General features: G+C 37.1%; 4 protein-coding genes across 9 annotated transcripts; 1 reads left to right on the top strand and 3 right to left on the bottom strand.

Moving 5' to 3' along the window:
* Window positions 1-1,788: 1,788 nt before the first annotated feature.
* On the top strand, window positions 1,789-12,743 carry LOC140776733 (probable AMP deaminase). Its single transcript, XM_073120556.1, has 20 exons — window positions 1,789-2,398; window positions 3,586-3,770; window positions 4,207-4,414; window positions 4,662-4,840; window positions 4,978-5,029; window positions 5,113-5,240; window positions 5,379-5,558; window positions 5,677-5,744; window positions 5,823-5,965; window positions 6,601-6,662; window positions 8,145-8,258; window positions 9,111-9,251; window positions 9,859-10,011; window positions 10,194-10,247; window positions 10,320-10,430; window positions 10,577-10,750; window positions 10,851-10,931; window positions 11,363-11,461; window positions 11,600-11,723; window positions 12,212-12,743. The coding sequence occupies exons 1-19, from the start codon at window positions 1,951-1,953 to the stop codon at window positions 11,666-11,668; spliced, it is 2,649 nt and encodes an 882-aa protein (XP_072976657.1). The 5' UTR covers window positions 1,789-1,950; the 3' UTR covers window positions 11,669-11,723; window positions 12,212-12,743.
* A 92-nt stretch (window positions 12,744-12,835) lies between these two features.
* On the bottom strand, window positions 12,836-16,449 carry LOC140776734 (protein trichome birefringence-like 28). Its single transcript, XM_073120557.1, has 5 exons — window positions 15,371-16,449; window positions 14,822-15,002; window positions 14,513-14,712; window positions 14,260-14,418; window positions 12,836-13,698 (listed from the first exon to the last, which is right to left on the bottom strand). Exons 1-5 carry the CDS (start codon window positions 16,135-16,137, stop codon window positions 13,338-13,340), a joined length of 1,668 nt encoding a protein of 555 aa, XP_072976658.1. The 5' UTR covers window positions 16,138-16,449; the 3' UTR covers window positions 12,836-13,337.
* Window positions 16,450-20,851: 4,402 nt separating this feature from the next.
* On the bottom strand, window positions 20,852-22,891 carry LOC140775829 (probable xylan O-acetyltransferase 8). Of its 6 annotated transcripts, none has more exons than XM_073119279.1 (7): window positions 22,754-22,891; window positions 22,419-22,614; window positions 22,098-22,335; window positions 21,833-22,004; window positions 21,560-21,759; window positions 21,310-21,468; window positions 20,852-21,232 (listed from the first exon to the last, which is right to left on the bottom strand). In XM_073119279.1, exons 1-7 carry the CDS (start codon window positions 22,754-22,756, stop codon window positions 20,899-20,901), a joined length of 1,302 nt encoding a protein of 433 aa, XP_072975380.1. In that variant the 5' UTR covers window positions 22,757-22,891; the 3' UTR covers window positions 20,852-20,898. The 6 variants fall into 6 exon arrangements, with proteins under 6 accessions (XP_072975380.1, XP_072975378.1, XP_072975381.1 ...); XM_073119277.1 differs by having other exon boundaries at window positions 22,419-22,620; window positions 22,754-22,890; XM_073119280.1 differs by having other exon boundaries at window positions 22,434-22,620; window positions 22,754-22,890.
* Window positions 22,892-23,302: 411 nt separating this feature from the next.
* On the bottom strand, window positions 23,303-26,680 carry LOC140775828 (acetylornithine aminotransferase, chloroplastic/mitochondrial). The gene is made up of 3 exons (XM_073119276.1): window positions 26,023-26,680; window positions 24,892-25,326; window positions 23,303-24,028 (listed from the first exon to the last, which is right to left on the bottom strand). The coding sequence occupies exons 1-3, from the start codon at window positions 26,446-26,448 to the stop codon at window positions 23,489-23,491; spliced, it is 1,401 nt and encodes a 466-aa protein (XP_072975377.1). The 5' UTR covers window positions 26,449-26,680; the 3' UTR covers window positions 23,303-23,488.
* Window positions 26,681-26,693: the final 13 nt, after the last annotated feature.

Genomic DNA, 26,693 nt, shown 5'->3' with positions numbered 1-26,693 from the left:
ATAAAAATGATAGTTAAAAGATGAAATCATGTAAAACTTTAGATTTATTATAGTAGTTTTTTTATTATAAAGAATGCAGCAGTAATTACTATGATATTTTGGAAGTTTTTAGTGGAGATTATGTAAAGATCAATATGATATTATGATAAAATAGTACTAAATTGTAGCTTGAACTCTCAAACAATAGTTGGCATGATGGTGAAAGAGACTTTGTGCTCTAATGGAGTATTCATGGCCAACTAGTCTATATTGCAATGGACCCATTGATACGATAAGAAGACAATCTCTTCCAGTACCTACCTTCTCCACATGTCCAAATATAATTTATCCTTGTGTTATGAAAAGGATAGACATAGACTTATCTCCTACACCCAATTTTTCATCTTAAATTCTATGTTATATATATATATATATATATATATACATCCTGAAATCTCTTATTTACTTAGTATACTATCTGAAGTTGATATTTAAAAAAAAAGAAAGAATAATTTTTGAAATTTTTGTTTTTGCATGAATGCTCATAAACATTAAATTCCAAACCACTTAATATATAGTAGACAAAAACAAAATTACTGCAACTATGCTTTGGATACATTGCTTTTAATTAAAGACATCTTTATCTTTTTATCTATTTAATAATGTGTTTTTGAAGGAAATATATGCAAATATAAAATTTAGAGCATCTAGAAAAATAATGTGTTTTAATAAGAAAATATATGCACAGAAGACCTGTACTCTTTGAATCCAAGGGTGACTCAGTGAAACAGAAGAAATGATAAAAATAAAACTCAAAATTCACTGCCTCTCACTCTCATAGGTCTCATATTTCTTATGGGGCTTATTTGGTTTGAGAGTAAGTTTCGAACTTAATTAGTTAGACTTAATATTTTAAAGAATAAATTTGATTAGATATGAAAAACATATAAAGATATGTTTAATCACTGAATCAGTTTTAAAAATTTTAAACTAATTTAAAAAGGGTCTCTAAACTCAAAGCAAATAAAGCTCAGATTGTTAGGAAAAAGAGCTGCGGGACTATTGTTTTACACTGTGGACTTACATAAGCATGCGTCTCTGCTTCATTCCAACATGCAACTTGCACTTGATGGCATTTCTTTCACCATTAGAAATATAGAAATTAAGAGAAAGAGAGAGAGAGAGAGCCATGAGAGAGATTTTAATGATTAGCTCTTACTCTAATTAATCCAAGTCTTATAGGATAAGGTTTAGTTTAATTTCCAACAGGAGATGAACCACGTGTCTCCTCCTTCCCCCACCCACACTAAAAAGTCTGGGGGACAGCAACCAGTGGAGTACTGCACAAAGTTCTTTTTCTCCTTAAATTATTCTTTTTGATTGATTGATTGAAGATTATAAGATTAATGACTTTTAGTTTCATAATTAACTAGCTTGTTGCCAAAAGGAACTGCATCTAAGCTTAAGGAGTGCAAAGCTTGCTCTGGATAGCATCCCGAGAATAAGGAGATATTCTTGCGCTTATGCCAACTTATTTATTCCACCTCAAAACCCACCATTTTATAGAGAAGGGATTGATAGTGGAAGAGACCGGTCCTATCGTCGCATCTGATTCTGATACTCCCAGAAGGGCAAAAAGGTAATTTGATACCATTCCCGAATTGGAAAGAGGATGTGTAAAGGAGGGAGTAGTTTATAAAAAGATGAGAGGATAGGTGGTGATGTGTAAAAATACCAGCGATGGAGGAGGAGGAGGAGGAGGATGGTCGGTAGGATATTGAGATATCCCTATCAGTAATATCTAGAATTTAGAAGCCGTGAAGTTTGGGTAGTTGTTGGGTAGCATGAGAGGCTAACCTCCTTCTATAAATACTCCGTTTGGTAATGGTGCCCACATCTTTTGCCTCCCAATAAAACCATAGTCCTCTCCTCTTCTTCCTCCTGTCTCCACTACGAGGGTTTTAGTGGGAGATGGATTCGTACGCTCTGCACCTCGCCATGGCGGCGCTCGTCGGTGCCTCCTTCGCTGCCATATCTGCCTACTACATGCACCGGAAAACCCTAACCCAGCTCCTCGACTTCGCCCGCGCCATGGAGCGGGAGCGCGATCGGCGCGGCGGCGGCGCCGTGGAGGACGAGAGAGACGGCATCGCCGACGGACCAAAGCTGCCGCAGCGGCGCGGGGGGCAGCACTATCGGCGGAAGGCGCCGGGGTACTACCGGCGCGGCGTGGGGTCGGCGTCGCTGCCGGATGTGATGGCGGCGGTGGAGGTTGATGGGGAGGAGGAGGAAGAGGAGGAGGAGCAGGGGGAGAGGAGGGTGGTGATGAACGGCGTGTTCTCGTCAGCGGCAGCGGTGGTGGAGGATCACCGGAGCTTGATTCCTCCGGGGCTGGCTCGGCTTCACACGGTTCCGGAAGGTACTCGTGGTTTACCCTATTTTAATCTGATTTTTCTCGGGGTGGAATGTGTTCTACTAGGTGATCTAAAGTTGAATGCGATGGATTAGTTTTTAGAAGATATCAAAAATATTGCGATTTTGATCAAGATATTGCAATCTTAATCCGGATAGCAAACAAACTGTTGACAAATAATAGTTGCTTTTGTATAACCGGTGCAGTATCTACTTGGTATCGATGTGCACTTAATCTGTTTTAAGTTTTTTTTAAAAAAAGTATTTACCTTGAATCTTTACTATATCTGTTGGAGAATCGGCTTCCCAGGGCCACTAGTTCCTATTACTATAGGTTGTGTGCAATGAATAGCATTTAAGCATTTAAATTCCTTGTGATTGCTACTTACTACTTTTTGACGACTCCAGAGTCCTTATTATAGAAGGCTATATTGAAACCTAATCTTAGTTACTATTCTTTTTTAGCTTCTACTCATACTGGCCTCATGTGCAACCTGTCAAATTCATTTCTAGCCCCAATTGCTAGCTCTAGATGACTTTCATTGTTGCTGTCGCAGTGTATCTCACTTTGTACCATCTACTAATTGTGCATAATTACAGTTTTAACATATGTTTTTTCCTCGCACCTCAGCTGCAGACTGCAGAGTACTAAGTATTTTTCATTTTGCTCTCGTAAATACTTTATTTTATACTGCTTCTTAGGAAGAAGATATCACCACAAATTGACCTAGAATCTTCAGAAACATTTTTATGCATTATCTACAGGGCAGTGTTGCATAATGTTGGTGCTAAACTTTATTTGTTTTGACGAATCTTAATGTCTAAAGAAAAACTAGCGCAGCTATGGTGTTCAATATGCTAATGTGGATTCGTGAAGTTTTGCATAATTGATTTACAGGAATTTTTATGATTTCTGTTAAGTTTGTTTCTCATGATGGATGTTCATGTCAGAAATGATTTTGATTGGTTTACCTATGTACTAATTGTATTAGAAAAATGAATACTTATATTAGTGAAGTTGTTAGATGTGTCTATGCTACCCACCAAGCTCAGAGCTGGTTGTGACTTGTGAGAGTACTCTGTTGCTGTTAGGGTTCATGTAGACCACATCTTCTCTGCATACTTCACATGCTGCTACTAACTTTTGAGGCCTGGAGAGACATGCTTTAACTGCACAATTTTTTTATGCATCAGGTAATAAACCACCTGTTCGTTCGAGTTCAAACAAAAAGGTTGGACATTTAATCAGAGCAACCTCTCCAAAATCCCCGGTTGCTAGTGGTAGTGCCTTCGAGAGTGTGGAAGGATCAGACGAAGATGAGAATCTGCTTGATGATTCTAAAAATGACGATTCCTACTTGGAAATAAATGGAAATATTGTAAGTTCATTTTTTATGTCTTGCAATTTTTAAATGCTGATTTTGACTTTCGTTTTTTCCTCTCTTGCATTTAAATTGGGATATGAATAGTGTGACACTTTGTATTGTATGCAATCTCCATATATTGGAGTATTTTTGTTATCAAAACTTGTTTAATGGTTTATAATTTTTCGTTGTGTATAGATTTTCTCCTTAAATTTACAAAAACCACTCCTTATAGTTTTGGTGGTATAGAAGGAAGGCTTTAGCAGCTTTATCTCTTGCTTAAAAAAGTTAAAGCCTTAAGAACTACTTCCTTTGCATAGATGCTTACTCTTTATTTGCTCTTTATAGTTTCTGGTTTTCCATTTTTCTTTCTTTTATCTTGTACTGTTACCTTCTCTAAGCCTTAATAATTATATATGAATTTGAAGAGGAGTAAACTAATTCCAAGCAGGAAATGGAGTCGAAGAGTTTATTTCAAGCATTGCCTGATAACATCATTGAGGATGGGGATCCAAAACCATTAACTGCAACTGACATGATTCGATCTCATAGTGTATCCGGTAATCTGCATGGTGTCCAGCCTGATCCAGTAGCAGCTGATATTCTTAGAAAAGAGCCTGAACAAGAAACTTTTACAAGATTGAAAATTGCACCACTTGGTATGGCATTCTTTTAATAGTATGCTGTTATTTTAATTTTCATCTTTGTACCTCCTAAATTGCTTCTTGATTATAACATATTTCTGTTCGAGTTTAAAAGTAATTTCCCAAAAATTAAGAAAATCATGTACATATGAATCAATATAGTAAGAGAGGATACAATAATATATTCACACTTATGGTCTTTATGTTGCATGGAAAAGGAACTGAGCATTTTATTTTCTACTGTTTCTTTGGTCAATTTCAGAGACACCATCTGCTGATGAAATTGAGGTCTATAAAATTATTCAGAAATGTCTCGAGTTACGAGAAAACTATGTCTTTAAAGAAGAAGTTGCTCCTTGGGAAAAGGAAGTTATAACCGATCCTAGTACTCCAAAACCTAATCCTAATCCATTTACCTATGCGCCTGAGCAGAAATCAGAGGTAGGCTCTTTCATATTTTCTGTATCATCTTTGCCATTTGCTGTTCTTTCCACACTAACATTCTTCTATCTCTTTCTTCTTGCTTTTTTTTTTTCATATTTTTTCCCTAAATAATATATCTTCTACTTTTCTTTCAGCATGCTTTTCAAATGATTGATGGTGTTGTTCATGTCTATACAAATAAAGATGGTAAGGATTGTAATGCCCTTTGTTTTTATTCATTTTGTTGCTTATGATGTCACCTTTGCTATAAACTGTTTTTTTTTTTTCAGCTAAGGAAAGACTCTATCCTGTTGCCGATGCTACGACTTTTTTTACTGATTTGCACTATATCCTTCGGGTTATTGCTACTGGAAATATTAGAACTGTATGCCACCATCGTCTGAATCTTCTGGAGCAAGTAACTCTCTTGTACTCACTACTCAGTGCCATCGTAACTTTTGGGACCTCATGATAGTGGGACAACTCATATGATTCTCCTGTCTTCTATATTGTGAAAACTTGATTTTTAATTTTTTTATTCTGATTGTCACCGCAGAAATTTAATCTTCACATGATGCTCAATGCGGATAGGGAGTTCCTTGCACAGAAAAGTGCACCACATCGTGATTTCTATAATGTCAGGAAGGTTGATACTCATGTTCACCACTCAGCTTGCATGAATCAGAAGCATCTACTGAGATTCATAAAGTCTAAATTGAGGAAAGAACCTGACGAGGTGCACCTGCTTGCTTCCTTTTTTTGACCTGTTCAACTTTTTCCTTGTGTTGAATATCTGTCCAAATTCTTAGCATTTCTTTGATTCACTTTAATCTTTTCAAGTTTTGTTGCTCTAGGTTGTGATTTTCAGAGACGGAACTTATTTGACTCTGAAGGAGGTCTTTGAAAGTTTGGACTTGACTGGGTACTGGACTATCTATTAACTCTATTAAGCACATCTAAATTAAGTACTCCTCTTAATTCATCTTTTTCTTTTCCTCAGGTATGACCTTAATGTCGATCTCTTAGATGTCCATGCAGATAAGAGTACTTTTCATCGTTTTGACAAGTTCAATCTAAAATATAATCCTTGCGGCCAAAGTCGACTGAGGGAGATCTTCCTTAAACAAGATAATCTCATCCAAGGTATTGATTTCAATGATATCTTCCCTGTTCCTCAAAAGTCAAAAGCACTTGATATCCATTTATCAGTGCTTTTGTATTGTTGGTTTCTTCAATTTGATGGAAGTTTTTGGCCTTCTGTCCTCTGTTGGACTCAAGTATAATGTCGCTTGCTTGAACTCTCCTGTACTTCATGCCCAACCCACCTGCATCATGACAGCAGCTTTACAAGCAAGATTATACAAACTTGGCAGTAGAGGAACTACCAAGATTCCATCTCTTCTCCATCTTCCATTTCCTTTTCTTTTTCTTGAATTCTGTTATCTTGCTTTTTAACTCAAGGTCTATGAGCTGAGGCCTGAGCTACCTCTGCATAATTCATCTTCTATGTGGTTTATTTTTCAAACTAGGCGAATCCATGAAAAAAGTTATCACATCACATTCCGAGTTTCAGAGCATATAAATGTCCTTGTGCTATGTTTTTGCAGTTTTTTATTCAATTTTCTTATTATAGCCATAAAATTTCTCATGAGAAGCAAATCAGATATTTGTTATTTGATAAGAAATTTGGTGGTAAAAACTAAATGAATTTTACTGTTGTTACTTGAGACTTGTGTTGGAGCTCTTGCCTGAATGTGTTTTATCTTTTCCTTTCCTAGGCCGCTTCCTTGCTGAGCTAACGAAGCAAGTATTTTCTGATCTTGCTGCTAGTAAATACCAGGTGCTTTCTTTGAATTATATCTAACTAGCTTTTGCTAAACTTGCAACTATACAGATATCTTTTTCTTCAGTCTATTCAAACAAATGAACGTTCTTTTTTCTTTCCTCATGCATTTGTTCTTGAGATTGCTCTGGAAATGTTGTCATTCTATTTAATGAAATTATTGATATCCAAGATAATGGCTGTCCGTTTCTGTCATGTTCTGCTAAATCAATTGCTGCAACTGAAGGCTTAGTTTTAGTCTTCTTTTCCAATAAGAAGGGCAGGCTAGATCCAAATTGGGTTTGTAGTTGTCTTCCAGTAATAAGAGGGATAATACTTCTACCGAGAGAAGAAAATACATCCAAATCCCTAGGAGAATATATCTTGAAGATCGTTATTTTGTCCCTCACTGTGTCTCTGGTTATGTTATTGGGAGTGGACAATGCATCATAATTTTATACCACAGAAAGCATGATTTGGTCAGGCAATTTGAGGTGTGATCTTAACATGACTTCTATTAGGAACCTCGATGACCATTTGTTGTCACCCAATCGTTTACTTGAAACATCAGTGACAAATGTTATACATGAAAGCTGCCGACTTGTGGAAGTTTATGGAGCTTATACATTTATGAGGGACATCTTACTTTAAATCTCTGACCGGAACTACCCATCTGACTAAGCTGAAATAACTTGGATCTGCTAATTATCTTGGATCTCACTTGGAGAAGTCTAAGTGCACTGTTTACCTATTGTGTATTTTAGAAAGAACTGTCCATTTTCTTGCCTACAAAATGTCAACTACTTAGACACATCTAGTATATTACCATGCGATGATTTGTTATCTTCTGCTAATCGCACAAGAGCAAGGTCTGTTGAACTGAAACATGCACTGGAATAACAAATAAGGAGGACCTAAAATATGTATAACTAGGGGCCCATTGGGATCCGTTAAAGATGCTCTGAAGGGAACTCCATATGTGATGTAACGTTAATTATTTTTTACTTTTTAATCTTCTAATATCTTTGACATAAATGGCATTAGAACCCTTTCTGATGTTCCAAATCTTCTCTCTTTCCCCATGTTCTTTATCATTAAAACAGCAATCATAGATGTGAAGTTCAACATAGTCTCACCTTACTGCTATTACTGATTGTATTCTAACATTTTTGACATAAATATCATTAGAATTAACTATGATGTCCTATGTCTTTTCTCTATCCCTGTGTTCTTTATCATTAAGAGAACAATCATAGATGTGCAGTTCAATGTAGTCTTACTGCTATTACTGATGATATTGCCAGCTATACTTGCTTCCACAATGAAAGATTATATAAGTTTCTTATTTTGTCTATTCTTGCTAAGCTATTTTTGATGCGTCGTCTATGTGAGCATCTACCCCTAGTTCTTCTTATGAAAGTTCTCTTAGACAGTAATTTTAGAGTTACCTTCCTGCTTATTATTTTCTCTAAGGTATGTTTTCTCAATTACCTTTATCAGATGGCTGAATATCGGATATCCATATATGGAAGGAAACAAAGCGAGTGGGATCAACTGGCAAGCTGGATAGTAAATTATGAATTATATAGTGAAAATGTTGTTTGGCTGATTCAGGTAACCCACTGCTTCCTTTTGTTAGTTTCTCATGCTGATGATAGATTGTTAGTCATCACGCAGAAGTTAATCATGACATTCTCTGTGTTTACCTATTTGTTCGCTTTGGTTCCTGCCGTAATGCCATTCATATGTAGTAGCATTGCTTGGTAACTTCATTATGTGACCCAAAATAGAGGGACATTTAATTGCAATAGGCATCCACTTCTTTGGGGTCTGGGGAAAGCTAGGTGTACACAACCTTAACTCATCATCAGAAGACATAGTTCATGTGAGTTGAACCAATGCCATCGGGATGCACAGAGCCAGTCTTAATTCATGTTTCTTGGGCAATAATCTGTGAAATTCTCCATTATTGAGCCCAGTCTTGACATGTCTATAAGGTGCTTACTTCCATGTACTTGATTTTTCTGTCATAAATGGCAGTAACATTTGACTACCCTATCAGTATGTGGCCTACGAGATTAAAATAAATATATTGGATTTAAGAATGGGGGTATTTAAGTACTTTGAACTATGAAGATTGTAGATGTAAATTGATTAACTTATGTCAAATTATCTAGTTCAGATGTAACTTGTCACAGGCACAAGTGACTAGAATCCCATATAAGGACGTATCTAAAATTAAATGTGGGAAATGCTATTGCAAAGATTGGTTAGGCATATTCAGTGTTTTTGCATTGGACTGACTGGTTTCAGTTATGGCGTCACTTTCCATAATTTGATTCTTTTTTACTTTCCTAGTCTTTTAAGTTACGGAAGTTTGTGAAAGTATATGCATTTTTTTTAATCTTCACAACCAGTTTATCATTGTTTCTGAGATTAATGAAGTATTTGTTCTCTTTACTGCAGATTCCACGTTTATATAACATATACAAGGAAATGGGTATAGTTACATCATTCCAGAACCTCCTTGACAACATTTTTCTTCCTCTTTTTGAGGCCACTGTTGACCCAGATTCACATCCTCAGTTACATATTTTCTTGAAGCAGGTTGGCTTATATTCTTATCCTTGACTTAATTATCTGAATTTTGTGCATGTGTTACTAATTACTAAATACTAATCATCTTGTAGTGAAACACTTTCCCTATTTAACAAGGTCTGCATTTGTCTTTATTTGTTGATGCTATAGTAAATTGGATTATTATTAGAAATATGGTGGAAATTTTATTAGTACAATGTCAAGAGAGAAGTAAAGACGATAATAAAGACTCACGGTATACTTTGTACATTGTATTTCATGATTGATAAATAATATTAACCAAAATGCTAGCATTAAGATGAGCTAATTCTATCAAATACTGCTTGCAATTTGCAAGAGATATCTCCGATGAAACTTGAATGTTGGAATAGCTTACTGAGTTTGTTAGTCCCTTAAGAAAAGCTTACAGGAGGGAACTGTGATTAATGAGGGATATATCCAGGGAACTCGTATTTTTATTTATATGTTTCCCCATACTTTATGTGGGTTGTGAATTTTCATTCAGTAGATATATCTGTAATCTGTCTATTTCTTTCTTATATCAATTAGTCAATTTTGAAGCTCCTGGGATTGCAAGACGTGATCTCTTGGTGTTACTATTTTTGTTGCAATCCAGGTTGTAGGTTTGGATTTGGTGGATGATGAAAGTAAACCTGAAAGACGTCCAACTAAACACATGCCAACCCCAGCTCAATGGACCAATGTTTTCAATCCTGCCTTCTCATATTATGCTTACTATTGTTATGCCAATTTATACACATTAAACAAGGTACTTATTCTAACTCAGTTATTTTTCTCTAATTAGTTCAGGCCATTCTTTGATAGGATATGTGAATCAGTAAATATTATCAATTTATATACTTATGTATGTATGTACACATGTATGTTAGATATGCAAATTGTAGGGATTTGCTTATCTTGGTACTTCCTAACCTCTTGTCTATGTATTAGCTCCGTGAATCGAAGGGCATGACAACTATCAAATTCCGTCCACATTCTGGGGAGGTAGGAGTCATAGCATTTCTTTTTCTTAGTCATACTCTTGAAATATTTTACAACGTTTGCAGCTATTTCTAGGCTGGCGACATTGATCACCTGGCAGCAACATTCCTTACTTCTCACAATATAGCTCATGGCATCAACTTAAGAAAGTCTCCAGTTCTTCAGTACTTGTATTATCTTTCTCAGGTAACTGATGCAACCTTCCCCTTTAAGTGTTTTGCATGATCTTGTTCTTCTGGAGGATCGAAATGCTACCTTTCTTTTTTCAGTACAATAACAATTGTGATTCTTTTTGTAATACTAATATATATTTTTTGTCTTCTTGTGATTAGATTGGTTTGGCAATGTCCCCTTTGAGTAACAACTCCTTATTTCTTGATTACCATCGGAACCCTTTCCCAATGTTCTTTCTGCGAGGTCTGAATGTCTCTCTTTCAACGGATGATCCATTGCAAATTCACCTAACAAAAGAACCTTTAGTGGAAGAATACAGTATTGCTGCTTCAGTAATTTCTCTCTCTCTCTCTCTCTCTCTCTCCACAGAGCAAAGTCAACTCTGATTAAAATCTGCAAGCTGCTGACCTGTTTCACATTTTATATCTATAGTTGTGGAAGCTAAGTTCGTGTGATTTATGTGAGATTGCAAGGAATTCAGTTTACCAATCAGGCTTTTCACATGCTCTCAAGGTATGGACATGGTGTGATACTTTGGTTACCAATTTGAATTTCAAAAGTGGGATGCAATGTTGTACCATCATGTTATTTTATTAGGCTTTATTGAAATTTAGTACAGGAGAACAGCTATTCTATTTGTTATTGGTTCTTATTCTGTTGTGTTTAATACTCTTAAAATTAATTGTGGTTTCTAAAACCTGTGAATTACTCAATTGCACACCTTTATTCCTGGTGTGCTGATTTCCTTATTAGTCATCATGTAACAACATGGTATTCATCTAAAGAATTTATGGTATGCAATTATCTGCCATAATTTGGTTTCCTGCTGCACTGAGTTCTAGTTCTTACACAATTTTTTTGTATTTAAAATGTAATGCTGATAATATATCTTCTCTCCTATTATTTGTTTTATGCTGAACAAATTTTGGGCGTATTCTCTGTAGTCGCATTGGATTGGAAGAAATTACTACAAAAGAGGTCCTGATGGGAATGATATCCATAAAACAAATGTGCCCCACATCAGGGTTGAGTTCCGTGAGACGGTATGAGTTGTCTATTTGTTTTTACACCCATTTAGCTTGTTACTTGCATTCAAAACCATCTAAAACAGATTGCACTCTTGTCTTTCTGTTCGGTTCCTTTTTCTTTAATACTTATCCTTTCAATTATGAAACCTGCAGATATGGAGAGAAGAAATGCAGCTAGTCTATTTGGGTAATGCTAAGTTATCTGAAGACATTGATAAGTGACGCGTAAAGTGTTCTACAAGTACTGCATTCTTTATGGGATTGGCCCAATATTTTGGTAAGCCATATGCCTTTATAAGTGATTATCTTTGTTCTTATTTTTTTAGAGGTATAATTAATGCCATTTATATGTTTCTACACCGAAATTTGCAGCTAACTATACATTCCACCCTTTTCTGCACTAGTTTCTGGGTTCCCTTTCGGAGGATAGATACTTAAGCGAAGGATTTTTAGCCGTGATCTCTGAGGGCGATGTACTTCATTTAGACAACTAAGGAAAGATGAGGAAAAGGAAACTATTAGCTCTTTTATTTTGAAATTAAATGTGGAAAAGGACATATATATAAGTGTACATAAGACAAAGAAGTTGATGTAACTAGATATTGCCAGTTGGTTCAATGATCTGCTTGCTGGTTTAGTCAACATCAAATAAATTTATTGAACAAATCTGAATATCCTTTTCTTAAAATTGACGTAAGTAGCCATTGTCAATTGTTTAAATTTACTTGTCTTCAACTTCACCTTGAATGTCTTGTTCATCAACAGAGCCATCAAGTCTCCCTTGTGTTTTGTCTACTATCTATTGCTGAGGAAATTCATCATGTTCCTTCCGTAAGCACGAAGAGTTGGATACAAGCTATAGAGTCGAGAAGGGTTTCTTGCTTCGAGTTTGATATTTTAAATCTCATAAAGGACGAGGGTGGATGCATAATCTTCAGGTAACTGAGGTAAAACAGAAAGAACTACAGAATAATTTGGAGTCCCAATCTAGATTGGTGCTTCTATTTAAGCTATAAATGCTCCTGCTGAGAGGCGACCCTTCGTAGAAGTCACTGTTGTGTACAGGTCCTCTCCACTTCTACTTGTTTATTTGTAACGTTCTAATAGCTTAAATTTGTGCTACTTGCTTCCATGGTGGATACTAAACGTGGGCATGCATAATGCCTACATATTTATTTCCCGCTTTTATTGAGCACTATATTTATTATTCATTAATAGTGGATTTTACTACTAGAATTTTATTCTTTAGTTGATTTCATGAGACTTCTTTGTGTTAGAGCTTGTATTTAATAGACCACCTAGAATTTTTTTAAGGTGGAAATTAACTCCTTTTTAGTGGTATTTTGTTAGGAAGTAGGGATTAATATGACTCGATTTGCATCACTTTCAGGTGTGGCAGATCATGGAATTCCACTCACTACTTTCAGAGTTCTAGCTTCAACCAAATACTATATCCGAATTTTCCAGATTAGTCTCCATACTTATCCGGGAATTTATCCACGAGATGGGGGGGAAAGAAAAAGAAAGGAAAAGCACCGGTGAGGGTGAAAATGCATCATCAAACTTTTCTTCATATATGAGTTTGCAAAAAAATTCCACCACTCCCCTTCAGCTTTGATCTTATTTATTCATCTCCATTTGGCCTCCTTCTGGATAAGTTATACAATTCGAGCAAGTCTTATGCTTCACCTAATTCCCAATCTTAAACCTAAAGTCTCCTTTCCTTTTGCTGTCGCTCGTGTCATCATCATATGGTCCTCAGCAGTACATCAACGAATTTGGAACAATTTAAAAAAAAGAAAAAGAAACAAAGAAAGAAAAAAGATTTTTCTTCTATATAAAAATAGAAAAATAAGAAATTTGTTTCAAAGTGTAATTGGGGGCCCCTCATTTATTCCCGCCACGGGCTGGACGCTATCCGGGCGTAGATAAACTCGTTCCAAACATCCGGCAATCCCGGGAGGCACCAATGGATGCAATCGGCGTAAGTCGCCGGATCCGCCTGCTGCTCCGGCGTCAACAGCTTCCCCTGTCGGAGGGTGTGCACCGCGGTGTGGGCGTCCTTCCTGAGCTCCGACAATGCCGTGATATTAACAAAGTGAACTGGCACTCTCTTGATGGTCTTCCTCACATCTTCTATCACTTCAAAAAACCGCTGGTCTGTCCCCACGTCTAACGGCTTCGTTATGTTCGTTATCGGCATCGTCTCCAACGCACATTTTATGCCATTAGGGTTATCCCAAGCTTCCGGCCTACATATTCCACAGAGACCAAAAAAAATCCCATTAATTTTCACCTAAAAAAGAAGGAAAAAAGAAGAAGAAAAAAGTTAAGCAGGTAGGAGTTAATAGCAGTCACACAATTAGACTATCTTGCTACAAAAGTGGATGATAAAATGTCCCAGTGGTCCTCTTTTCCCAGAGTTGCTATTGCTTAGCTGGGGAAAAAATACTTAAAATAAAGATTGCAAAGTTAGTGGAACGTGAGTGGCTTCAACTTACTACTATGTCATGTTTCAGTTGTCACCTTACTATAGATTCAGGTGGTGCATGTGATTCTTTTGCTACACAATTAATCACTCATGCACACATCTCTTCTTCTTCTTCTTCTTCTTCTTAATTAAAGGTGGGCCCATTTTCATCACTTTTGACTTTTTCCCACCTGCCTAGCTGACATTTATAGTTGATGGAATTATGAATACCAATGGCCATATGCTGTTTAGCTTCTTAATGAATTTTGGCATCTTGGTAGTATATTATTTTATACTGCTAAATAAGAAGAGAGAGAGATAAGATATATTGACGAGATCTTACTCGATGTGATTAGGAGACATGGTCATGAAGAATACCATCGTCTTCTTAGTATCCACGTTCTTGTCCACCCACTTCGCCCATGTCCGGAGAACCCTCCGGTAAGCGATCGGCCGCTCGACCTCATCATACTTTGTCGATCCCCGATCGAACGACCCTCTCCTGCTCTCTCCAAATAAAACAAAAAATTAATAATAATAATTAAAACAAAAAAATTGACAAACTGAATCACTATGGGACAGGATTAATTACTCACAAGATTTTCATGTCAAGATTGTTCAACCACCAAATGTAAGTGTTAAAGATCAAGTAATCCACCCCTTTCCAATTGACTGCATGCTTGGTGATTGAGCTCGGTTTGATGATCCGATTTTGGATGCTATGCACCTTGGGATCATCCGAGTTGGATTCCACCAAGAACGGGGCCCAATAGAATTCTACCGTAGCATTATATTCCTACCCCCCCCCCCCCCCAAAAAAAAAGGAAAAAAATAAATAAATTTAACGTGAGACCAACATCATCAGATTAAACTAATACTAATAAATTGCGGATATAATTAATTACCTCAGCACGGAAAACATTGAGGGGCCCATCATTAACATACTTGGTTAATGTCTTCTTGCCACGTGGAATCACGGATTGGACCAAGCAAACCATCGATTCCCATTGGTTCCGGTTCAGTGAATCACCAACGAACATGAGCCGCTTGCCACGTAATCTCTCCAGAAGCAACTTTGCATCAAACCTTCTCACATTAAAATTAAAAAAAAAACCCAGCTCATTTAGAAAGTGACCATCAGCTACGTTCATACCACTCCAATAATTCTCTAAAAAATATTCCTAAAATTTTAATATTTAGATGTAGATCATATCACCATCGTGATGCGTGGAACGTGTGGAGAAGTCTACTATGGGAAGGAGCATGGAAAGATCCGGCTATATACTTTTTGGCCATCTTTGGCGACTAGATTAAGAGATAATAATTAATCTATCCGTAGGTTTGATTTGGTTTGGTTTGGTTTGGTTTGTCTTTTAAGATGGGTGGTAATGATGGGAATAAAACAAGAGCATAATAATTACGGAATAATTGGGAAGATAATTAAGCACGCTTACCGAGGCATGGAGCAACCCTTGGGCTGCCACCTCCACTTCTGATACGTGTCATCTTTCCGGCCGTTCCTCATGCACGTGACTTGCTCGGTGAGGAACTCGCACTCCGGCTCTCTGTAGATCGGATAGTTCACGTCGTCATAAACCCAATTCCCGTCGAATAAGTCGCAGCTATCCGGTAGACTTATCACCACCTTGCTCCTCTCCTCCTTCTCCTCTTGCACGTTCTTCATCGCATCCTCTTCCGCCTCCTCCTCGCCTTCTTTGACTCTGGGCATCTGGACATCCCGCTCCTTCTCCTTCGCCACCTCTACCTTGGCCGCCTCCACTTCCTCCTTCGTTTGCTTCTTTAATGATTGCTTCGTCGATTGTAATTCGACGTCAATCGGTATATCGAGTACTTTTTTGATCCTACTCTCCTCCTGTGTTTCGAGATCTTCCTGTTTTAGCTTAGTCTCCTTCGCCGCCGGCACGTCTACGGGCACGCTCTCTTGTTTGATCCTGGCCTCCTCTTGCACCGAGAGCCGGTGGCGCCCGCGCACGAACTCGCGCGGCTTGCCGCCGCCGTGACCGGCACCGGCACCGCCACCGTTATTGAACGGGAATTCCGCGATGGATTTCACGTCCTCGTTGTACATGAACGTGACGAAGAGGAAGACCGCGAAGACGATCACGAGGATCGGCAGGTTACCGCCCTTCCGGGTGGTCGACCCCGCCGCCGCCGCCGCCGCGTGCTTGAACCCCGGCTTACGGCGCGACATGATTCCCATTATAGCATATAGAAGCTGGCTAAAGAGAGGTAAAGGGAAGATATAAAAGACGTGAGGAATAAAGGCTTCTTCAAGGTGCTTCTCTCTCTATCTCTAGGATACTCTCTCTATGATACTTTTGGATGGCGAGGGTTGCTTTATTCTGATGTCTTTGTTGAGCTTCTCCACTATGGAGATAGAAAGGAAGAAAGGATGGAATCTTAAACTGAAGGGAGAGCAAGGAGAAGGTGAGGAGGAGAGGTGGGTCAATGAGTAACATGAAAGCATTGGGAAGAGGGGATTGGAGATTTCTATATTTTTTTTGTTAGGTGAGGACTGGTCAGGGGAGAGGAGGGGATTTGTTTAAGTGGTGGTTAGAATGTAACCATCAAGACTAATTAGGTTGGCTAATTAGGAAGCAACTGAGACAACTACATGTGTAATTAAGGGTACTTACATGCACTTCCATCTCTTAATTACATACCACTTTCTCAAATAATTATCTTACTCTTAATTTTTCACTCATTATTTCTAAAATGATGCAAATATTATGTAAAACTAAGATTCACTTTTTTTTTTTTATTTTCGTTTAAAAAACTCAACCTTTTTACGTGTTGGAAGGTTTTATAGTTCTTGGCATATTAGCAGAAGGCCACATCCTATTGGTATGACATTACATCAGTATATATTTGTGTTTCTTGTACTTTAATTCCTTCTCTCTGAAGCAGTTGAAGAATATTCTAATCAAAGTCTTTTGATTAAAAAATAGTTTTGATTTGATCTCTTTTTTTTTGTTCCCCATGAAATTAAAACTAGAGAATATGGAAGAAATTAAAATCATAGTAGAAGTCTGATGTTACCAACTCCTCTTTTGTTGCCTTCCACTCCTTTTTATTCACGGGATTTTGTCATTGTTCCTTTCCACTCCTTCCTTTGTTTAATCTCTTTAGGTTTGAAGAAGTTTATCCCAAGATGGGAGTGTGAAAAATAGATGACTCATCAAGCTTTATAATATGATTGACTTCTGATTTGAAAATGCTTCCCTTTCTCTAGATTTCTGTAATCAATTAAAAAGCAACGTTGTGTTCTTATCTGATAGTAGATTGGAAATAAGCTAATTTATTCACTTCCAAAACCCAACTATGTATCCAACTTTTGGGTTCAATAATAACGCAATTATATGGTTTTCTTCTGTGACAAGGTTCAAACATGCTATGCTATGCTATGCTATGCTTGAATTAGTCAAAGCTTATTAGCCAGTCATTCTCATCCTTTTATTTTTATAGATAAAGTTTTCTTGTAGAATTTGTAAATAGACTTATTCTTTTAGTCAAAGGGAGAATAAAATTGCTTCTGGGAGTCTATTTAATCGGCTAACCAGTTACCAAATCTCGAGAAACTTATCTTAAATTTTTTTAAGCTTTTTTTTTTTTTTTATGGGTGTTTTACCTTATAAAAATAAAATAAAAGAAGAACAAATTAAAGTGATTCTAGATCTATCAATCCATTGACTCACAGCTCTGAAAACCACTAGAAAAATGGCCCACATCTTCACATGTTCTACAAGTTGAATCTTCTTGTTCTTTAGTGATTCCATCCAGTGAATCTGGGAGTATTTGTTGGGTTGCAAGGCTGGAGACTAATCATGTGGGCATTGGAAATGGCACTGTTGGATTTATTTTTACTTTTAGATATCCTGCTTGTTTGATATCATTCTTTTTTATCTTCTTTCTTTGCGTGTCTCTTTAATCTTGGAATATTTTGTAAGATGTTATTATGATGTTTTAGCCTTCTTCCTAAAGAAGACTCTGCTTATTTTTTCAACTTTCATCTTTCTGTACTTTTTGTAGAATAATCTCATTACTTTTTTCTTCGTGTCAAACCTTCTTTTACGTTGATTAGGACTGGACTGCAGGAAGAGAGCTGAATCTAAAAGAGTTAATAGAATTACATCAAACTATGTTTTACTTGGACTAGGACTATTATACTTTTTTCGATAAACTTATAATCTAAAAATTTCAACCACAATTTATTTTTGAGTCGATTAAAATTATAGATGAAGTTATTTGTGAAAGAGAGCTCCTGTTGTTGACATCTCTGAAAACAAGATAAGATGCAGATATTTAAACCCCCTCATACTTCTTATACTTTGTAAGTTACCAACTCCTCTTGGCCCCAAAAGTGCTCCAAACTGCAATCAGAAGCCCCCACACCAAACATCTTGGAAAGGTATATGGCATCTGAACACAATTTAGAGTACCATTTTGGCTCCAATCTTGTGGACAACCACAAAATTCCAAGTGCAGACATTCTAACAGTAGCTTTGTTCTTGAGCAAACTCCAAGCAACCACCTGAAAGTCATAGCCAGTGATGTGCTTCTAATGCTTCAAGATATGGGAAGCTAGGCCTTGCAGGACATATCAAGAATCATGGCTGGAGAGAGATCACTTTCTCTTAAAGAGAAGGCAAGCAGAGAGATAAAAGAAATCCTAGGAGTGTTGGGTAACTGTTGCTTTCTATGCAGCAACGAGTTCATATATATTTTGTTTGCTTGCATGATAGATGGAAGCATGAAACAATTGTTGCTGGGTTTATATATGATTAGGTTATTATGATCATTCCCCAATCCCTATTGACAAACAAAAGGGAAAAAGGAGAGAGGTAACTGTATTTTAACTCTAGGAAACTAATGCATTAAAAGTTAATGGTTATTGAAATGGTATTGCTTCAGAGTAAGAGAGGAAAAGGACAGAGGTAACATTAGATGCAGACATGGACTAGGTTTTCAGATTCCAAGAAGAGGAAGGCATCAATAAGAAACACAATAATTCAAAGGAGATACAAGAGTAAAAGAAACAAAGGAAGGTTCCAAACCAATTATTGATGCCTAAAAGAATATGTCATGCATCAATCCAAAGACAGCTGTTTGGTTGTTTGCTTGTGTTGTGTTGTAGTTGTAGTAGCAACAGATGAACATCTATAAATAAATATTAGGATTAAATACATCTTATCTTTTTTATTTTTATTATTTGTATAATTCTTTTTAACTAAATTAGTTTGCATACTTTTGACTAAAGTTGGGGTTAAATTTTCTATCCAATTTAACGTCCAAATTGCTAAAATACTTTTTATATTTATTAGATAAAAATAATTTAAATTGTTATATTTAATATAAATATGTATTTTAGTAATTTGGACGCAGCTTTTTGTTAAATTGGAAGAAAAATTTAACCGTCATTTATAATTTTAGGTATAAGCACAACGGAAAGATAAAACATATTTAACCTTAAATAATATCTACTCCTAAAAATATTTTTATCATACCAATCATACAAAAAAATATTAGCACATTCATAAAAGAAACACTAAAAATTGTCTTTATTATCGTTGACATGCGTACATTTTGTTTTTAATGCCTAAAAAAATACCTTACGGTTAATTTAACCTAACAACAAAAGACAAAATAGAAAATAATTTAATACTTCAAAAATTAAAAATTAAAAAACCAAACTATCTATTTGTTCATGTGTTTTTTCTTCCTATCAAGAATATAAAAATTATTCTATTTCAATTTAACTCATCCATGTGATAAATGTTCTAATGGGGATGATGGTACTTTGAGATATTAATAACAAAATACAGTATCAAATAGTAATAAAGACAAATTGTATGATGTTTTTATCTTCAAATTTCTGAAGAAGATTTGAATCGTACAAAAGATGATAGGAAACCACTGTTTTACCCAATGGCATGTGATAAAAGCAATCAAATTAGTTGCTCTCTCTCTCTGAAACACTGTAGAATTATTATTAACCCTGCATTGCTTAGAGATTGAATCTGGAACATTCCAGAGGAAGGTAAGCTTGATAAAACTATTGAGTTGCTTCTTGGTTGGCATTGCACAACTACTCAATCTTACCTAATCCCTCTTCCTTAGCTTGTCAACCATTAAAAGATGATAAAAAAGTGTAGCAGGTTTCTTCAAAGGATTCAGTTAGTTAGTAAAGAACTAACCACTTTTAAGGACCACCTCTTTAGCAACTCATGTCTTAATCATAAAGATTATATGGAGTTCAACATCTCCACAAAGCCAAACTCTATATATATTTTTAGAGATTTCTTTTTATTTTTTCATTTCACGCCTATCAGTTATATGTTTATTATAGTTTACGCCGTGCATTTTCACTCTTTTTAATTTGATCACTTTATACTTTTTAAATTTAAAATAAAGAAAATACAAAACTTAAACCATAATGAACACATAATTTGTGCTATATTCCTTTTTTCCTTCTTTGTGTGCATGTCGATATCTTCAAAAGTGATCAATGAAAAGTAAGTTAACTCACTTTTATACCTAACTTTTCTCCCAATAATTCTTCTTCACAGTGACAGGGGATGAGCTCATAATATTGTTCATCCCTCTCTAGAAACCCAAAAGGAAGATATAAAGATGGCACTCAAGGAGGTGGTGGACTATTGCTATCAATATTGTGATCCATGAAAGTGACTATCACTTCTATATTGTGTTTCTGGTCATTTCCCAGTTGCAAAGCATGAAGTATATGCAGCCAGAGAAGGCTGATTCAAGCCCACAGTGTCAAAGTTTTTGCTTGACATGATACATGTGAAGTTAATCACCAATTGTTGCCTGTTGGCTTTTGTTGCCCATGAAAGGGATACTAGAGCACATGAAATGACAAATCTCAGATCATTGCAATGTACTATGAGATGATCCAAAGAGTTAGGCATGGTTTGAATTGAGCTTGTTTAGCCTTTTTGTTTCATAGATACGAGTACAAAAGTTGATTCCAGGTATCAGGTACTCCTGGCAAACACCAATGTATGCAGTCAGCATAGAGTTTTGGGTTGGCCTTTTGTTCATCAGTCAGTATCTTCCCTTGTGATTCAGTGTAAACTGATACATGACCATCAATTCGATAATCCGAAAGTTGTGTTATGTTCAGGAAGGTCACCGGAACTTTCATCCGTCCGATCACACTTGCGACCACCTCCATGATCCTTCGATTTGAGCCGCTTCCCCAGAATCCTCTCTCCATGACTGGCTTTGTTTCATTGTAGCATTTGATCCCATTTTTGTGGTGCCAATCTAAGCTCCTGTTAAGATGTAACAAGTTTGAGCTTGTTTCAGTAAACAACTTAGCATAAAGGAAATATGAGAGAATATATAAAACCTCATGTGTGTTGGAGACATTGTAGTGAAAAAAACTCTTGTGGCGTTTGGATTTAGAGTGGAATCAATCCAATTAGCCCATGTCTTCAGACCTATCCTATAAGCAACAAAATATTCCAGCTCCTCAGAACCTTCATCTCCATTTGAAAATGAACCCCACCTGAAGACAATTGTACCATCAAGAGGAAAGTTGATGAAAACTTGTTATATAGCTAATATTACAGGAACAAGTGTATTCTTTGTTAACTGACACAGATTTGATCCTCTGACCACTCATCCACCAGACATATGTATCAAAGACAAGGATGTCCACTCCTATCCAGTGCTTTGCATGCTTGGAGATGGAATCAACATGCAGGATTCTCTTGCTCGTATCTGCTATAACACGACCGTCGGTGTTGGATTCAACAAGGAAAGGTGCCCAGTAGAACTCAATTGTTGCATTATATTCCTACAAATCAACAAAAGGTTCTTACTAATTATAAAAGTTCTATAGCAGCTGCTTCCTTCCACTACTAAATTACCTTTGCCCTGAACACAGATAAAGATCTACTGCGGTTTATGGATTTCGCATTTTCTGGTATTTGTGATTGTACATGACATACAAAAGACTGCCACTGAGCTCTCTGCAGTGAATCTCCAACAAACATCAGCCTCTTTCCTCTAAGTTTTTTTAGCACAATTTGCGCGTCAAAACTGCAAATATATACGGTAGTTTCATGTATTTAGACAGTCTCTATTACTGCTATTAACTAGTAAGTCTATAAGGTCGAAGTTTGATGTATTGACCTTGGCAAAATGCAATCATCCAACTGCCACTCCCAGTACAAGTAGTCAGTGTCGGGCCTTCCATTCCTTGTACAAGCTACTTGTTTATCCAGATATGGACAAGTCTGATCAGTATATGGAAGCTCCTTGGAGCTATTAAACACCCACTGCCCCTTTGTGACATTACACTCACTGGGATCAAATGAAACCTTCTCTTCATCAACAATGTCATCCTGGAGGGCAGACTTCTCATTCTCCTCTGGTAACAATTAACATGAAACAATCCATTTCTCACAAATGCAGAACTAGGAGAAGTGCAATATAGACATAAGATGTGGTTACCTGAAAATATCTTACTAGAATTGGTTATTGCATCCTGTTTAGAACAAGCTTTGAGCTTAAGGATGGATATACCCGTGAGAACACGAAGGTCCTCGGTGAAGATTATGCCGGCCAATGCAAAGCCGCAGATGATGATCACCATTACAGAGTGTGGAAGCTTCATTCTTGGAACCTTCATTGAGAACCAAGGTGAGAACTGCATCTTCAAGTGTAAGGATACGGAGACAGTGGGAGGTTAAGAGAGTAATAAAACAGAATCATGAAGGAAGAAAAAAAAAAAGAAAGAAAGAAAGAAAGAAAGAAAAAACTAAGTGCTGTGTGGGGTATGTAATTACCATTTCTTGTACTGTCGAGTAGGAGTAAAGCAAAAGCCTTGTAGACTGCTACATTAATAATAACCGATCATTGCTTCCAAAGGAATACTCCTCACAGTCTTCAGCTGCTGCTACCTCATATCAAGCATATTTTATAGCTGGTCTCCAGTTTAAAAAAAAGTTCATGATACCAGAATAGCAGCATTTCTCCTGCCATCATACCTGCTCCTGAATATAGACACTGGCGTGAACATGCAAATTATTATGTCATAGTCCTTTGTATATGCATTTTGGGAGTACTGTGTGTATGCTTCACGATTGAGAAAGTAGGCCAGATGCCTAGGATACAATTAAAACAAAAAAAATCTCTTCCCACCAACATCCAACATCATAATAGAATCTCAAGATCCACATAAGGTTCTTAATGTGCAAAATAGGTATGGTAATGATGCAAAAGCTTTAAATTTATCCTACTGTAAATAGTAATCAAGAGAGCATATATTCATATACTAAATAAGGTAAATCTATATAAGAATTAATGGGAAAAATTACCAATTCAGACCAAGCCAATCGCCTTTCACATGTTCACTTTTTGCTAACATATGTAGGGATGATCTTACAACAGATTAAAATTCAACAACACAATGCTTGCAGGATTCACTTTATCCAACCTTGTGAAGTTCACAACCCATCCCCAAAAGTTATAACATGAAAGCAATTCAGACTGCTCTTACAAAATCCAGCTGGATCTACCACCTAATTTGACACATTAGCATCAAGTACAGGCAAACATTTCCTTATAACTTCAGCTGCATGTTCCAGCTCCTCCTCCGAAATGATCAGCGGAGGTACTAGCCTGACAACATTCCCTTTCCCAGCTGTCAGCACCAACAGGCCAGCATCTCTGCATGCGTCAACAAGGGAAGAAGCTGGCACATCCAACTCTATACCAACAATGAGTCCAAGTCCTCGCACTTCTTTCACATGTGGATTCTCACCGAGTTTCTGAGTGAGTAGTTCCTTCAAGTAGATGCCTTTCTTGGTCACGCTAGTCAGGAAACTAGGTTCCCGGATTTTGTCCAGCACTGCAAGGGCTGCATGGCATACAAGAGGCCCACCAGCAAAAGTACTGCCATGATCCCCAGAGACAATAGTTGCAGCAACTCTTTCAGTAGTCAGAACAACACCAATTGGTAGACCACCAGCGAGGGGCTTGGCAAGAGTCATAATATCAGGCACTACGCCAAAAGCCTCATGAGCCCAGAGATGACCAGTTCGGCCTAGCCCACACTGCACCTGTATTTGATGGAGAAACACATGACTGAAAAGATCATAACAGTTTTCTCACATTTTATAAGCAGAAACAGAGATAATGAGAAGAGTCCTTGTGGTGAACGACAAATAAAACTGTAAGAACAGAAGCAATGAATTAGCCTTTTCCTAGCTCCCTTGGTGAATTCATATGGTGAGGGGTTTGCTCCTCAAAGCTTGTTTGCAGTTTAATAGTCTAAGGTTCCTTTGGAAGTTGGAAGGACAGCCAGACATCACAAGAGATGGGTCTTATTCCTCTACATTGGTTAAAGAGCTACAATTTGTACAACAGCATAAAAGCAATCAGAAAAACATCTACTTGTAGACCATGCTGGAATGTACATCTTGTCATTGACTCCAATTACAGCTTAGGATAAACCTAGAACTTGTTTGGAAAATAGGAGTGATAGAAGTCCCACAAGCCAATAGCTAATGACATAACAAGATAATCAACTATAACATGACACTCCTCTTGATGCATTCTTATTCTACATCTATAAGGAAAAATTGAAGTCATAGTCTCCTTAATGATTTGCTTCAGTTAACGTCAATGGGGAATTTTTTTCCTGACGCAATGATTTCTAAAACTCGGGCAAAGAAGTCTTCTTAATTTATAATAATCATCTGGATCAGGTAAGTTACATGAAACATATCTGGTAACTAGCTTTCAACTTATTGACAACCTTCTGAGTCACACCCTTCTAGAGATGAACTTAAGGCAGAAGGATAAAGAAATGAACTATGTGGGGGAGTCAAGCAAAACAATTTAGCAGCGTACATATGCCAAAAGAGGTGAAGTAGTAACAAATAAACAATTCATATGTAAGAATAACTTGTAAACTGCATACCTCATCGAAAATTAAAAGGGCTCCAGCATCATCACATGCAGTTCGCAGAGCCTGTAGAAAATCTTTTGTCGCACAATATATACCACCTTCACCTTGAAGAGGTTCCACAAAAACAGCAGCTGTTTTGCCTGATTTTATCGTTCTTCTAGCTTCTTCAATATTTCCATATTCTATGAAGGTAACACCAGGCATGAGAGGTTCAAATGGAAGGCGATACTGCACCTTACTCGTGAGGGCAAGTGCACCCATCGTCCTTCCATGGAAACTATTAGTAAAAGCAATGAACTCAGTAGCATGATGATCCTCATTGGCATGTGTAAACCTCTGGAACTTCCTAGCAAACTTTATAGCTGCTTCATTTGCTTCAGTTCCAGAGTTTGTAAAGAACACACGGTCTGCAAAAGAACATTCTACAAGACGGTTTCCAAGTGTCACCTACATCATCATGACATGAGCATGTTAACCACCAGGGAGAAAGGAGAAAATGTAGAAATAAAGGAAATATAACTGTGAGCTTAACTAACAGTTTCTCTTCCCCTGAACCCACATGTTCCCAAGTATATTCTTGTTCTTATAGAGTAAGTGGTAAATCAAAAGATAGTCCGAAAGAGATTTTGCTTTTCAGGTTTCATTGATGGAAGTCATGCATTCTGGTAAAAACATCTGCTGTTTAACTTGAAAATGCAACTTTAACCCTTCTTTAAGATCTCTTATGAATCTGAAAAGTGCAATTGACCATTAAATTAGTTCTGAACCTGAACTTGATCATTAACTTGATTCTGAACCTAAAACAATGTTGGGCAACCGTGAAACCAGTCAACTAACTTCCAGTGCAAGAAAGTAAGATGAATACAAAACTCAACTCGAAAAAAGCCTCCTATAATCATGATTAAGCAGGGAGAGGTGGACTGCTTAAAGAACTAAAACCTGTTTCTTGAGTAAAGCAAAATCTTTTTGATATGTAAAGACCGCTATATACACACAGTAAACATCCACACTCTCCTAAACTGATTTGAACCCAGAAATCACTGCCAATAAACAACAAAAGTAAACACAACTTAAAAAAAATAACAAAGAACACCAATATAGCTTCCAAATTAGAACACATTCAAAACCCCAAAAAAAGATCACCTGAGGGATTGAATAGTAGACATTGCTGACATGGGTAAGCGTGTTGGCCTGCTCGACCACCGCCTTCACCCAATCCGGGTGGCAATGCCCGAGAGAATTCACAGCGATCCCAGCAGTCATGTCCAAATACTCTTTCCCATCAACATCATACAAGACGCAGCCTTTGCCGCTCTTGAACACTACTGGAGCTCGCGCATAGGTGCGCACAAAGACATTTCCTTCAGTCTCCATCACCTCTTTGCTCTTAGATGACACAGGCTTGGCGGTGGCTGCCTTATGCTTCGTCTCCGAGACGAGAGAAGAGGAGATACATGGAAGGTGAACCAAAGATGGAAATCTATTGCTCTTTTGTAGCTTAAAGAGGCGACGTAGATCGGATGAGGGAGAGATGGAAGGGACATGGACGAGTTGAAGAGAACCCATCATTCTTCACCCAAAGATTGAAACTTTATATGAGAAATCGAAAGAACTTGTCAAAAAAATCTATTGGGTTCGCGTAACAAAGAAATCGAAGAAAAACTTCAAATTGTGGGGGCTATAAGTAGGGAATCAATTGTGTCCAATTCCGGAGAACATGCGGCGGAATTGGGAATTAATAAGGAATCCAAAGGAATCGACCATTGAAGTGGAAAGCGTTGGTTTTTTAGGGTTTAGATTTAGAGCTCGAACAA

Source organism: Typha angustifolia, chromosome 14 (genome assembly GCF_048772165.1).
Source record: "Typha angustifolia cultivar Huaian chromosome 14, ASM4877216v1, whole genome shotgun sequence".
NCBI classification, from domain to species: domain Eukaryota; kingdom Viridiplantae; phylum Streptophyta; class Magnoliopsida; order Poales; family Typhaceae; genus Typha; species Typha angustifolia.
This window is presented reverse-complemented; position numbering and strand designations above follow the sequence as displayed.

Excerpts from the sequence above, each read along its gene's own strand:
- LOC140775828 (XM_073119276.1), bottom strand. The coding sequence starts at position 26,448 with ATGATGGGTTCTCTTCAACTCGTCCATGTCCCTTCCATCTCTCCCTCA. Across the intron at positions 25,327-26,022 it reads TCTACTATTCAATCCCTCAG|GTGACACTTGGAAACCGTCT; the intron begins GTGATCTTTTTT and ends ATGATGATGTAG. Across the intron at positions 24,029-24,891 it reads CCCTTTTAATTTTCGATGAG|GTGCAGTGTGGGCTAGGCCG; the intron begins GTATGCAGTTTA and ends CATCAAATACAG.
- LOC140776733 (XM_073120556.1), top strand. The coding sequence starts at position 1,951 with ATGGATTCGTACGCTCTGCACCTCGCCATGGCGGCGCTCGTCGGTGCC. Across the intron at positions 5,559-5,676 it reads TGAGGAAAGAACCTGACGAG|GTTGTGATTTTCAGAGACGG; the intron begins GTGCACCTGCTT and ends TTGTTGCTCTAG. Across the intron at positions 10,751-10,850 it reads AATACAGTATTGCTGCTTCA|TTGTGGAAGCTAAGTTCGTG; the intron begins GTAATTTCTCTC and ends TTATATCTATAG.
- LOC140776734 (XM_073120557.1), bottom strand. The coding sequence starts at position 16,137 with ATGGGAATCATGTCGCGCCGTAAGCCGGGGTTCAAGCACGCGGCGGCG. Across the intron at positions 15,003-15,370 it reads AAGGGTTGCTCCATGCCTCG|GTTTGATGCAAAGTTGCTTC; the intron begins GTAAGCGTGCTT and ends TAATGTGAGAAG. Across the intron at positions 13,699-14,259 it reads ATGTCTCCTAATCACATCGA|GCCGGAAGCTTGGGATAACC; the intron begins GTAAGATCTCGT and ends TGGAATATGTAG.
- LOC140775829 (XM_073119277.1), bottom strand. Across the intron at positions 21,760-21,832 it reads TATCTGTGTTCAGGGCAAAG|GAATATAATGCAACAATTGA; the intron begins GTAATTTAGTAG and ends GTTGATTTGTAG. Across the intron at positions 21,469-21,559 it reads GGTCAGAGGATCAAATCTGT|GTGGGGTTCATTTTCAAATG; the intron begins GTCAGTTAACAA and ends AATTGTCTTCAG.